This window comes from Geotrypetes seraphini, chromosome 4 (assembly GCF_902459505.1).
Source record: "Geotrypetes seraphini chromosome 4, aGeoSer1.1, whole genome shotgun sequence".
Lineage (NCBI taxonomy): Eukaryota > Metazoa > Chordata > Amphibia > Gymnophiona > Dermophiidae > Geotrypetes > Geotrypetes seraphini.
In genome coordinates, this window is record NC_047087.1 from 321,744,928 (window position 1) to 321,758,750 (window position 13,823).

The window sequence follows — 13,823 nt, forward strand, 5'->3', positions numbered from 1 at the left end:
AGAATGTTTTAATGTCATAAATGACTGTTTCATGGAACACTTGGTCCTGAAACCGACAAGATAAGGAACTACTTCAGTCTAGTCCTGACCTGATCTACGGGGTAACGGTGGCAGGGCTGCTTGGCAATAAAGGCCATAACAGATCACATTTGTGATAATGACTGGAGGGTTACCAAAGAAAACTAGCACTGTATCTTTGATTTCACAAGATCTATATCCTGTCAATCTCAGGAAATCACTCCACCCTTTTTAATTTTAAAAATGGAGGAGGAAATAAGAAAAAAAAACCTTAAAAGGAACAGTAACAAAGGTTTTAGTTTACATGAGTCATGGAGGTTGTTTAAAAATGCTATCTTGGAAACAAAGACCAGATGTATTAGAAAGTGAATAAGACCAAATGAATGCTGGAAAAGGCTAACTTTTGGAAAATGGAAAGCAGATTCAAATGATGAAAACAGAAAAAAGCCCATCCGCAGTAACCTTTCTCTCTCCGAGAGATCCCACGTGCCTATCCCAGGCCCTCTTGAATATAGAAACCTGATGGCAGATAAAGGCTAAATGGCCCATCCAGTCTGCCCATCCGCAGTAACCATTCTCTCTTTCTCTCTCCGAGAGATCCCACGTGCCTATCCCAGGCCCTCTTGAATATAGAAACCTGATGGCAGATAAAGGCCAAATGGCCCATCCAGTCTGCCCATCCGCAGTAACCATTCTCTCTTTCTCTCTCCGAGAGATCCCACGTGCCTATCCCAGGCCCTCTTGAATATAGAAACATAGAAACCTGATGGCAGATAAAGGCCAAATGGCCCATCCAGTCTGCCCATCCGCCGTAAGCATTCTCTCTTTCTCTCTCCGAGAGATCCCACGTGCCTATCCCAGGCCCTCTTGAATATAGAAACCTGATGGCAGATAAAGGCCAAATGGCCCATCCAGTCTGCCCATCCGCAGTAACCATTCTCTCTTTCTCTCTCTGAGAGATCCCACGTGCCTATCCCAGGCCCTCTTGAATATAGAAACATAGAAACTTGATGGCAGATAAAGGCCAAATGGCCCATCCAGTCTGCCCATCCGCAGTAACCATTCTCTCTTTCTCTCTCCGAGAGATCCCACGTGCCTATCTCAGGCCCTCTTGAATAGCTTTTTTGACTGGGTTACCAGACAACTGGACACCGGAGAGTCACTGGACGTAGTATACTTGGACTTCAGTAAAGCATTTGATAGCGTCCCTCATCAAAGATTACTGAACAAGCTGAAATCAATGGGATTAGGAGACATTCTAACTACATGGGTTGGGGATTGGCTGAGCAGTAGACTTCAGAAGGTGGTGGTAAACGGTACCCCATCCAAAGCATCGGACGTGATCAGTGGAGTGCCGCAGGGATCGGTCCTGGGTCCGATCCTATTCAATTTATTCATAAGAGATATGACGAAAGGACTTAGAAGAAGGTATCACTGTTCGCCGACGATGCCAAACTTTGTAACATAGTAGGCAGTGGCTTATCACCTGATAATATGACACACGACCTACTGCTGCTGGAACAATGGTCAAAAACTTGGCAGCTAGGCTTCAATGCTAAAAAATGCAAGATAATGCACTTGGGCAGGAGAAACCCACGGAGAACTTATGTACTAAATGGTGAGACCTTGGTTAGAACTACGGCGGAACGCGATCTAGGAGTAATCATTAGCGAGGATATGAAGGTTGCCAATCAAGTGGAGAAGGCTTCCTCCAGGGCAAGACAAATGATGGGGTGTATCCGTAGAGGTTTCGTCAGCAGGAGACCTGAGGTTATGATGCCGTTGTACAGAGCCATGGTGAGGCCTCACTTAGAGTACTGTGTTCAGTTTTGGAGCCCACACTACCGAAAGGACGTGCTGAGGATCGAGTCGGTTCAGCGAACGGCCACTAGGATGGTCATGGGGCTCAAGGATCTCACGTATGAAGAAAGACTAAAGAAGTTGCGGCTGTACTCACTTGAGGAAAGAAGAGAACGGGGAGATATGATTGAAACGTATAAGTACATCACGGGACGCATCGAGTCAGAAGATGATATCTTCTGGCTCATGGGACCCTCAACCACCAGAGGGCATCCGCTGAAAATCAGGGGAGGGAAGTTTCATGGCGATCCCAGGAAGTACTTCTTCACCGAAAGAGTGGTGGATCATTGGAATAGACTCCCACCCCAGGTGATAAAGGCCAGCAGCGTAACGGATTTTAAGAAAAAATGGGATACTCACGTGGGATCTTTAAGGGAGTAAATTCAGGGGGGGATACTTGGAATGGGCAGACTGGTGGGCTATAGCCCTTTTCTGCCGCTTTTTCTATGTTTCTATGTTTCTATTAGACTATAGTAGAAAAACTAAATAATTTCTTTGCTTTTTAATGAAAAGAATTTGATGGTGGTGATTCAGAGGAACTGAAGCAAATCACAGTGAATCTGGAAGACAAAACAAAGCAATCTGACAAACTAAAGAGTAGCAAATCACCTGAACTGGATGATTCTAAACAATTCAGAAATGAAATCACAGATCTGTTAGTAACAAACTGTGATCTATCACTAAAATTGGTTGCTTGCTAAGTACTTCTGGCCTGGAAACAGGTTACTGGGCTAGATCAGTGGTTTTCAACTTCTTCAAGCCAAATACCCCCTAAGTCTAACAAATATCAACCACGTACCCCTGCCCCAGACCCCAGAATAATAGTACTAATTGTAATGCAATTTCTTCCATCCATTTTTCATATCCACAAAATATAATCTTAATAATACATAATGGTAACCACAAAATAAAATAAAAAACACAAAGCACACTGTACATAGAGAAAATGCTAATTATCATTTATAGTCGGGCTTTTTTCAAAGGCAGATGATTTTAAAATATGCAATGTCACCTCAGTAAATAGACAAATATAGTGCAAAATATAGACAGCAGATATCAATTCTCAAAACGGACACATTTCAATCACTAAGTTGTTCTCTTTTTTTCCCCACATTTGTGACCAACTGACTTTCCCATCAAAATTTAAATTGGTGACCAACGGACTGCCCTACCCACTATTTATCAAGACCTTACAGCATGCCCTGAAGAAAGCCACTAGATCTCACTATTCAGTAAGAACATAGACAAAATATCCAAAGCTTAAAAGGTTTTTTTCTTGAACCTCTGAACAGAACTCCAGGCTCACTTTGTTCATGGCCTTATACGTTCCTCATTGGTTCATTTTCTAAAGTAGATCATTTTTGAAATCTTAAATTAGTTTAAATAATTATCTAAATAGATATTTTCTTTAATTCTTAGATAGCTTAGCAATACAGTACTCCCCCAATATTCACAGGGGTTCCGTTCCAGGAACCCCCGCAAATCTTGAAAAACTGTGAATACGGTTTTTCATGGAGGAGACTGGAGAGGGCAGCGGGAGAGTCAGGAGAGAGCATCCGGAAAACCGGTGAGTGAAGGAAACCACTCACTGTATGCTACGACCGCCTCTTCCTGCACTTAAATCGGGCCTTACCAATCAGGAGTTGCGTGTCAAAGTTGCGTGTCAGAGGGAGGGAGGGAGGGAAGGGGGGTCTAAAGAGACATGCATATGTCAGACTGGGGGAGGGAAGAAATAATGGGTCTAAAAACAGAGGTGAGGGAGAGAGATGGTGGACAATGGGATTGAGGGAGGGAAGGAACAGAAAGGGAGAGAAGTTGGACACAAGGGATGGGGGAGATAGATATTCTGGATAGGAGGGTAGTTGGGAAGAGAAAGGGAGATGGTAGAACCTGGGGTGGTAGGGAAGGAGGGAGAGATGCTGGATGAAATGGTAGTTGAGAAAAGGAGAGATGGTGGATCTGGTGGGGTCCATCACTGCAGCTGCGGGGATGGAGACAAAAAAAAGGAAAGATGCCAGACCTCCGGGGGAGGGAAGGGAAACGGAAGGGGAAGACAGAGATGGAAGATGGATGGTTAGCATGCAGAAAGAAGGAAGAAGGAGACCCTGGCAAGCAAGTTATCAGAAGACAACCAGAGCCTGGGACCAACAAGATTTGAATAATGACCAGACAACAAAAGGTAGAAAAAATAATTTTCTTTTCTGTTTTGTGATTACAATATGTCAGATTTGAAATGTGTATCCTGCCAGAGTTGGTGTTAGATCGCGGACGTGAGCTAGGATTTAACAGAGAGAGGAAAAGTCCTTTTTGTTTCTTTATTTTATTTACACCACAGCGCCAGTGTGGTTAGGAGAAGCCAAAGGGGGTGAAGAGGCTATAAAATAAACCCACCAGGATGTTTGACAAAAACACCCAATTGGGCAGGAAAATCAAATCATCGATTCAATAGGCTGAATCGAATTGAAAATTTTGTTTCCTGAATCGGGCAGCAATACTGCGTATGCCTCTCAGCGCTATGTAAGTGATAAACAGTAACAGTAGTAGACCGCACTTTAAGTTTTCAGAAACTTTGCCTGCGTGAGTGCCTTCCCGCCTGACACCAGCTCACGGTACCTCAGTTCCTTCTTGTCCGATTGCTCTGTATAGGACTGTTATCTGCTAGCACTGATACCCATATCAGGAAATCTGCTGAGCCCATCTACCCTTGGCATCTATCAGTCCCAGACAAGAAGATCAAGAGATGCAGTGAATTAAGCCGGACTTTCAACTCTTACCTCCAGTGGGGAATCACAGAGAAACCTGGTGAACTGCAATACAGGAACCAGTCACCGAATCCAGATATTCCCATGATGAAGGTCAGCACAAGATAAAACAAAACCAAACAAATCACGTTAGAGCACCTCACTGGGCAATGGGACAGAGACCTTCATCAAGAAAGCCAGCAGAACTGAACAGAGAATATCACAGAGAAGTTCCTGAAGTAGTGAGCTGAAAATATCTAAGCAGTCTACATTCGAAAAACACCAGTTAAAAACAAAGAGAAACATAGTTCCAAATCAGTAGAATTATTTCATATAATCTTTTAATTATTAGGAATATACTGTATTGTAAACTACTTTAAACAAGTAAAAGAGATGATGTCCTTACCTTGATAATATCTTTTCCAGTAGAGAGGCGAGTCAATCTAGACATGCAGGTCATCTCCCACTGGCCGTGAGCCATCTGCCGTAGGAATCCGTGCTGGAATTTTTTCTCTGAGTCTTCTAAACTAAAGCTTAACTTAGTTCTCAGCTCTCTCACCAGTCTTTGGTGGTTGAATCTTCCTCGAAGAAGGCCAACCCCTCCAAGGTTTACGCTGCCGTCCCTCCGGGTAGGGAGGGCCATACAATGGACAAATTTGGTCACCGTCTTTATCAAAATTCGATGATGGCGAACCGTTTCCTCAACTATAACTTTATCTTCACGTCCTACCTCCGGTTCTGTGTGGAAACCCTCCACTTGTTCCAGGAGGATGTCCCAGAGTCTCAGCAGCAAGAGATTCATCTCCTTGAGGAGACCCTCTCCCAACTCTGTCTCTATATGTTTCAAGCAGCCTATGAAGCCTTCGAGTTGTTCTCGAGGGTCACAGCGTTTGCAATCGCCATGCATCACCTCGCTTGGCTCCAGATTGTCGACATGGATCCGAATCTCCAGGATCATTTGGCCAATCTCCCTTGCGTGGGTAACGAGCTGTTTGATGATTCCATCGAGGCGGCCACTAAGCGCCTCTTGGAGCACGAATGGTCCTTCGCGTCTCTGGTGAGACTTAAGCCAAAGACCCCTCTGGCTCGACAATACAAAATTCCTCTCCGGAGGTACCCGCTGAAATATATTCCTGCATTCTCTCAGCCTCCTTCGAAGTGGCTGCAACAGCAGCAGCAGTGACAAGCTAAGGCCCAGCCGCCAGTTCCGGCTGTGTCCAATTTTGGAGGCCACATTATCAAAAGGATGTGAAGAGAATGGAGTCGATACAGAGAATGGCCACTAGGATGGTCTCAGGATTTAAAGGCATCCCATATGAAGAACGCCTGATCAGACTGCGCTTATATTCTCTCGAGGAGCACAGAGAAAGGGGGGGACATGATAGAAACATTCAAATACATCACGGGTCACATCAAAGTGGAAGAGGAAATCTTTTTTCTAAAGGGTCCCACGGCGATAAGAGGGTATCCACTAAAACTTAAGGGAGGAAGATTTAATGGTGACACCAGGAAATACTTTACCGAACGGGTGATTAATCGATGGAATGATCTTCCACGCCAGGTGGTCGAGGCCAGTAGCGTGCTCGACTTCAAGAGTCGATGGGACAAACAGGTGGGAGTACTACAGTTATGTTCAAACGATAGATACTCCAGGGAAGAAGGGTTCTTGAGTGGGCAGACTAGTTGGGAGGGAGGGTTCTTGAGTGGGCAGACTTGTTGGGCCACCAGCCCTTTTCTGCCGTCATACTCTATGTTTCTATGGTTACAAAAAGGTCCGCTAGGGGGCTCCGTAAATGACGCCACCCACATGTTGAAAATATGCTGCCTGCTTGTCCTGGGATAAAGAGCAGAAACAACGGCTCAGTTGTGATGACGTGACGAGCATATACAGTGAGTACTTATGACGAGCGTATCGAGTGCGTACTTGTATTGCAAGACCTCGCAGCATCAGAGAGAGAACAACCATCGGCTCAGTTGTCATGCTCATATATTGTACATACTCGTAGTGCAAGACAACGCTCGTTTAGAACAGTCCACAGCGTCAGAAAGAGAAGAACCATCGGCTCAGTTGTCATGCTCATATATTGTACATACTCGTAGTGCAAGACAATGCTCGTTTAGAACAGTCCGCAGCGTCAGAAAGAGAAGAACCATCGGCTCAGTTGTCATGCTTGTATATTGTACATACTCGTAGTGCAAGACAACGCTCGTTTAGAACAGTCCGCAGCGTCAGAAAGAGAAGAACCATCGGCTCAGTTGTCATGCTCGTATATTGTACATACTCGTATTGAAAGACCGTTCTCGTTTAGAACAGTCCGCAGCATCAGAGAGAGAACCATCGTCTTAGTTGTCATGCTCGTATATTGTACATACTCGTATTGAAAGACCGTTCTCGTTTAGAACAGTCCGCAGCATCAGAGAGAGAACCATCGTCTTAGTTGTCATGCTCGTATATTGTACATACTCGTATTGAAAGACCGTTCTCGTTTAGAACAGTCCGCAGCATCAGAGAGAAAACCATCGTCTTAGTTGTCATGCTCGTATATTGTACATACTCGTATTGAAAGACAACGCTCGTTTAGAACAGTCCGCAACGTCAGAGAGAGAACCATCGTCTTAGTTGTCATGCTCGTATATTGTACATACTCGTATTGAAAGACCGTTCTCGTTTAGAACAGTCCGCAGCATCAGAGAGAGAACCATCGTCTTAGTTGTCATGCTCGTATATTGTACATACTCGTATTGAAAGACCGTTCTCGTTTAGAACAGTCCGCAGCATCAGAGAGAGAACCATCGTCTTAGTTGTCATGCTCGTATATTGTACATACTCGTATTGAAAGACCGTTCTCGTTTAGAACAGTCCGCAGCATCAGAGAGAGAACCATCGTCTTAGTTGTCATGCTCGTATATTGTACATACTCGTATTGAAAGACAACGCTCGTTTAGAACAGTCCGCAACGTCAGAGAGAGAACCATCGTCTTAGTTGTCATGCTCGTATATTGTACATACTCGTATTGAAAGACCGTTCTCGTTTAGAACAGTCCGCAGCATCAGAGAGAGAACCATCGTCTTAGTTGTCATGCTCGTATATTGTACATACTCGTATTGAAAGACCGTTCTCGTTTAGAACAGTCCGCAGCATCAGAGAGAGAACCATCGTCTTAGTTGTCATGCTCGTATATTGTACATACTCGTATTGAAAGACCGTTCTCGTTTAGAACAGTCCGCAGCATCAGAGAGAGAACCATCGTCTTAGTTGTCATGCTCGTATATTGTACATACTCGTATTGAAAGACAACGCTCGTTTAGAACAGTCCGCAACGTCAGAGAGAGAACCATCGTCTTAGTTGTCATGCTCGTATATTGTACATACTCGTATTGAAAGACAACGCTCGTTTAGAACAGTCCGCAACGTCAGAGAGAGAACCATCGTCTTAGTTGTCATGCTCGTATATTGTACATACTCGTATTGAAAGACCGTTCTCGTTTAGAACAGTCCGCAGCATCAGAGAGAGAACCATCGTCTTAGTTGTCATGCTCGTATATTGTACATACTCGCATTGAAAGACCGTTCTCGTTTAGAACAGTCCGCAACGTCAGAGAGAGAACCATCGTCTTAGTTGTCATGCTCGTATATTGTACATACTCGTATTGAAAGACAACGCTCGTTTATCAAGTTAAAATTTAATAAAACGTTTTGCTCGTCTTGCAAGTTACTCACAATCCAAGGTTTTATTCTACTTTTGCAATTATTTAAACATTTCGCACGATCTTTGAAAACACATTAGGAAACCGTGGGTGTCTTTTACGAAGGTGCGTGCTAAATGCTAACGCATAATGGGTGCATTAGCATTTAGCGCACCTTAGTAAAAGACTGTCTTAGCAAGCACTTTATACCATATGCCTTATTTTGTCACAAAAATGTAGTTAAATTTAAGTAGAATCAAACGTTTTAACATAAATAAATACATTTAAAACTATCCTTTGCTAAATGCCTTTTTTCAAAAATGGATCTTAACAGTCACTTCCTGAATGGGGGTCATCCAGTTTTTACAGTACCTTGAAGTATTTGTTTTTAATAATAGTACATTTGTTTCTGGGTTATTTGGGAAATGTTCTGAAAAGCATATGACAAAGTGAAACCCTGCTGGTTCTATAATCTTCGGAGCTTTGATAGCTTTTATGATGTTTTAATGGGTGTAATCTCAGTTTTTGACTAAAAAATTTGACCTGGGCTTTGCAGCCCAAACACCTCTCTCGCTTCTTCCTCATCTCTCCTCTCCCTCATGGCACTTCCATACCCGTTTTTCACCAGCTGGCACATGAGTAAACAGGAAGTTGCATCAGCGGGGGGACACAGCAGAGGAACAGTTCGGGGGCCAGCTGCAGACACCATATTTATGGCTGCTGCAGCTGGCAAAGGACTGAAGTTTGAAAGCCTTGCATGGCTAGGGGAAGACGAAGCAGACATGTTAGGATTGGGGGTGGGAGACAGGGAGAAGAAATGGTGTTAGCAGCACCTTCAAGAGGGAGTTTTTCAGGAATCATGGGGGTTGTCAGGAGAGTTGTTGCACTGAACCTCCTTTCAATGAGTTTTTGGTTGCACTCACTGAGGGGGGGTGGGCATAAAACATGCTGGACTCATAAGGAGGAGATCAAGAGAATTGGTTGATTGGCTTGGGTAGGGGGCCAGGAGAGATGCCATACTGATAAGGGAAGGGGGAATTGGAGGAGAGTGGAGATGAACTACTGGGGAGAGAAAGGAGGAGATGCCAGACTACCTAGAAAAGGAGGGGGAGAGAAAGAGATGTGGGACATGGAGGGAAGAGATGTTGGATACAGAAAGAGAGAGACATGCTGCACTGGGTGAAGAGAGAAGCCATCCTGTAGAGGGATGAAGAGGAGGAGAGATGCTAGATGCTGGATGGAAGGTAGAGAGGAGAGAGACAGAAAAATATTGGAGCACACGAGAAGAATAGGAAAGATACTGGAAAAGAGAGAATGGTTACTGCGGATGGGCAGACTGGATGGGCCATTTGGCCTTTATCTGCCATCAGGTTTCTGTTTCTATATTCAAGAGGGCCTGGGATAGGCATGTGAGATCTCTCGGAGAGAGAAAGAGAATGGTTACTGCGGATGGGCAGACTGGATGGGCCATTTGGCCTTTATTTGCCATCATATTTCTATAAATTACGCCAGGTGTACACCTGGCAGGGCCTCCGCGTGTGCGGATCGCCGGACTTGATGGACCGAAGGTCTGATCCGGAGAAGGCAGTTCTTATGTTCTTATGTTCTCTTAGGCTTCCACAGCTGGCATCATGATTGTCACAGTTGTCCAGGTCTTGCTGCGCCTGGGTAGGTTGAACTGACATTTCAGCCATCATATATTCTTCTATTCCACCTTTGTATAAACTATACCCTGAAGAAAGCCACAGCTGAAATGTCGGTTCTACCTACCCAGATGTGGCAAGACCTGAACAACTGTAACAATCATGCTGGAACATGTTGGGTGGGGAGGGTTGTGAGAAAGAAGCTGAATGAGGTGAGGTATGGGGGGAACATATGGAGAGGGACACTACTGGACAGGGAAAGGGTAGAGACAAGATCAATGCTGAACTGGGGGCAGGGGGGGGAGTTAGGAACAGAGAATGGAAATGCTGGACATGAGGGCAGCAAAAGGACAGACACAGAGGGAAGATGGATAAAGAGAGAAGGAATGGCCTATGGAGGGGGAGGGGGAGGGGAAGGAGGCTCGAGGGTGGTCGTCTTGACTGCTGGCTCCTTTGGGCTGAGGAAGCGATTTGAATGAGAAAAGGAAGAGAGCACCGAATTGTTACATCAGCTTATTTCAATTCCTTTCCTTTGGTCCTACGCTGCTGTTATTTGTGACCTCCATGACTCCACTCGATGCTCTAATCCTAACCACTATCTGAACAGAGAAGGTAGACGTGGCTTCACAGGTCACGTTCCACACCAGTGAGCAGCATGAGTTGCTCTTCTGCGCTTCTCCAATTCATTTATTTGTTCTCCCAGGAGAGCTCAGAATGGTTTACATGAGTTTATTCGGGTACTCAAGCATTTCCCTGGGGCAATGGGGAGATTAAGTGACTTGCCAAGGGTCACAAGAGCAGCGTAGGTTTGAACCCCCAACCCCAGCACTACCTCTCCTTACTCTAGTGCTGTATCAGAGAGATGGAGGGAGCATCTGTGACTGCTGTATTAAGGCTCATGACTTTCAGAAAACAGCTCTTCCCCCTGCTGGAAAAGCAAGTGACAAGACCCGGGTGCCTCACTCTGCTCATTTCAACTATCCCAAATAAACAGAGTGTCCCGCACCCCTAATAAAATATACATTTTCAGAGTTCAGCTGAAGGTTCTCAGCACTACCCTGTCAGACTTGTGTGAGGTATGAAGCCGACACATTCCTGCTCCAGAGACTGATGGCAGTGTGTTTACTCAGTCTGCAAACACGTGCGTCTCAAAGCCCCCGTCTGGCCTGTTGTCTCTCAGCCTCCTAGAGATGAAAATGCAGCCAATTGCACATCTCTCAAAGCTGCTTCCCACCACTTCATATTAACACGATACCAAGCGCACACAGCCTTACTGGGTCAGACCAATGGTCCATCCAGCCCAGTATCTTGTCTTCACGGATGCCAATCCAAATAGCTGGCAAAACCCAAAATAGTAGCAGCATTCCATGCCACCAATGCAGGGCTGCAGTGCACTTAACTCTTACCTGCCTTAATTCCAACCGGAGATACAACGAGCATTGACATTAGACTTACAAATGCCTTCCGACCACAGTAAGAGGCAGCAAGTAAAACCAAATGACTCGTCCTAGATTCCCACAGAAAAGTCATTTCCCTCTAAACTGCCAACTCACACATCAGAGAATCTGCAGAGTCAGCCTTCGAGTTTGGGAAATGATGATGATGCAGGAATGCAGCATGCGGGAAAGGCAGCTTCATGGAATGTGTTCCTCCTCTGTCTCGGTCAGTCCCTTTAGGGGGCTCTTCAGTGGTCCCTGCACCTCCTCCATCCTGTCCGGCCCTTTCTGCTAGGTTTCCAGGATCAATGCTCCCTGTTCTCTAATGTCACAGTTTAGTATTCCATTATATATATAGCAGTCCTCCTCCATCTCCCGATGATGTCTTTATAGTGACTGCGCCTCCTCTCTCCCTCAATGTTGAATTTATGCGATGAAAGCAATTCCTCCATCCCGAAGGTACAAATGTATGACCTAGCAAACACTTCTGAAGTATACAAAAACCTGAGCAAGAAATTCAAGCTAAACTGGTAGAAAGATTTCCTTTCCACATCCATACAGATTCTGTATAACTTGCCACGGAAAAAAGTGGCGATGATCAATTGTTGGACTTAACTAGCGCCATCTGACTGTCTGCCCTACTCCCCTATTTCATAACCTATCTCACGTACAACTCCAGTGTGACTGTGGCTAGGGGAGGGGCATGAGCGATACGTTGTTTATTGTGTTATGTTTTTTAACATCTTTTTTGGCATCTTTAAAGTTTCAGAAATCATTAGACATAACCTTGTTCATCTACGCTGGCATTCAGCATTGTGCGCTCTAGATCACAAACTTTCTACGACAGTGAATTGGTTATGTCGATGGACCTCTCACACTTTATCAATGCTCTCTGCAAAGATTCTTCTCCATCAGAGGTCCAGCTAAGCAATTACCGTTCTGTGTAATCAACTTTGTGGGCGCTTGCGAAGAGCTGAAAAATCACATCATTAAAAGAAACCTACGATCCTGGGAACCAATGATTGGCATTGCCCACTACATCCTTGACAGCATGCTCTCAGAATGCAAAAACTTGAGGAAAGGGCACAGTTTAGGTGGTAAAGAACTTGTGGACATGGGTGTGATAGTATGTGATGATCTTAAGGTGGCCAAGCAGATTGGAAAGGCAAAAGCTAGAAGGGTGCAAAGGGAGAGGAATGGCCAGTAGGAAAAGGAGTTAAGACTCTGTTGAGACCTCATTTAGAAGATTATGTACAATTCTGGAGACAGCAACTTCAAAAAGATACAAACAGGATGGAGTTGGTGTAGAGCAGTGTTTTTCAACCTTTTTTGGGCAAAGGCACACTTGTTTCATGAAAAAAATCACGAGGCACACCACCATTACAAAATGTTAAAAAATTTAACTCTGTGCCTATATTGACTATATATAAAGTAATTCTCTTGAATAGGAATCAAATAAACACAAAGAAAGTATTTTATAATGCTGCCACCGCCATCAACACCGTTGGTGGCGGTGGCACTCAAGTGGCTAGGGACAACACTGGAGGGTGGCCAGCTGTGCACCCCCTTGGGACATAAACCCGGGGTGGGGCAGACCGCCCCCCCCCACCCTGGTATGCCACTATCTGTACCTCACTCCCTCCCTATGACCAAAAATTCTCCTTTCTTCTATTCCCCGTGTACACAATCATCTCTATCCCTCCCTTCCTCTCTCCAAAGTCCATGCCTTCTGTGTCCAAACATTCATTCCCTCCCCCACCTCAGCATCTCTTTCCCTCCCTTCCTCTCTCCCAAGTCCATTTCTTCTGTGTCCAAAAACGCATTTCCTCCCCCACCTCAGCATCTCTTTCCCTCCCTTCCTCTCTCCCAAGTCCATTTCTTCTGTGTCCAAAAACGCATTCCCTCCCCCACCTCAGCATCTCTTTCCCTCCCTTCCTCTCTCCCAAGTCCATGCCTTCTGTGTCCAAAAACCCATTCCCTCCACCACCTCAGCATCTCTTTCCCTCCCTTCCTCTCTCCCAAGTTCATGCCTTGTGTCCAAAATGCACTCCCTCCCCCCTTTTGTGTTCCGTGTTTGCCTCCCAGCCCATCTTTGCAACTTTCTCAGCCAAACGAAGCTCAAGCCGCGAGGCTTGTCTTCTGCTTCCTGCCTGCCCTGCCGCGCACAAATAGCCGAACGGAAGTATTCTCCGACGTCAGCGCTGACGTCGGAGGGCAGGCTTTGCTTAAGCCCTCCCTCCGACGTCAGCGCTGACATCGGGGAACGCTTGCGATCGGCTATATGTTAGCTGCAGGGCAGGCAGGAACAGAAGACGAGCCTCGCGGCTTGAGATGTATTGAACTCCGCGGGTCCCCCGTCCAGCTCTCTCCTGTCCACGTGGGGCGGACCGCCCCTCTCCCTAGACTGGTGGTACTGCCCTGATGGCGGCCCTGACCG

General features: G+C 45.5%; 1 protein-coding gene across 6 annotated transcripts in view; it reads right to left on the minus strand.

Annotated features, from left to right (window-relative positions):
- Positions 1-13,823, minus strand: part of ATE1 (arginyltransferase 1) — a 143,752-nt gene that overhangs the window by 39,679 nt on the left and 90,250 nt on the right. For 4 of the 6 annotated variants that reach the window (XM_033942062.1, XM_033942066.1, XM_033942061.1 and 1 more), the window contains one exon: positions 4,653-4,685. The exons of the other annotated variants lie outside the window; for them this stretch is intronic. In XM_033942062.1, coding sequence (XP_033797953.1) covers positions 4,653-4,685 — 33 coding nt within the window. The remainder of the gene's footprint in view (positions 1-4,652; positions 4,686-13,823) is intronic. 6 annotated transcript variants of the gene reach the window in all.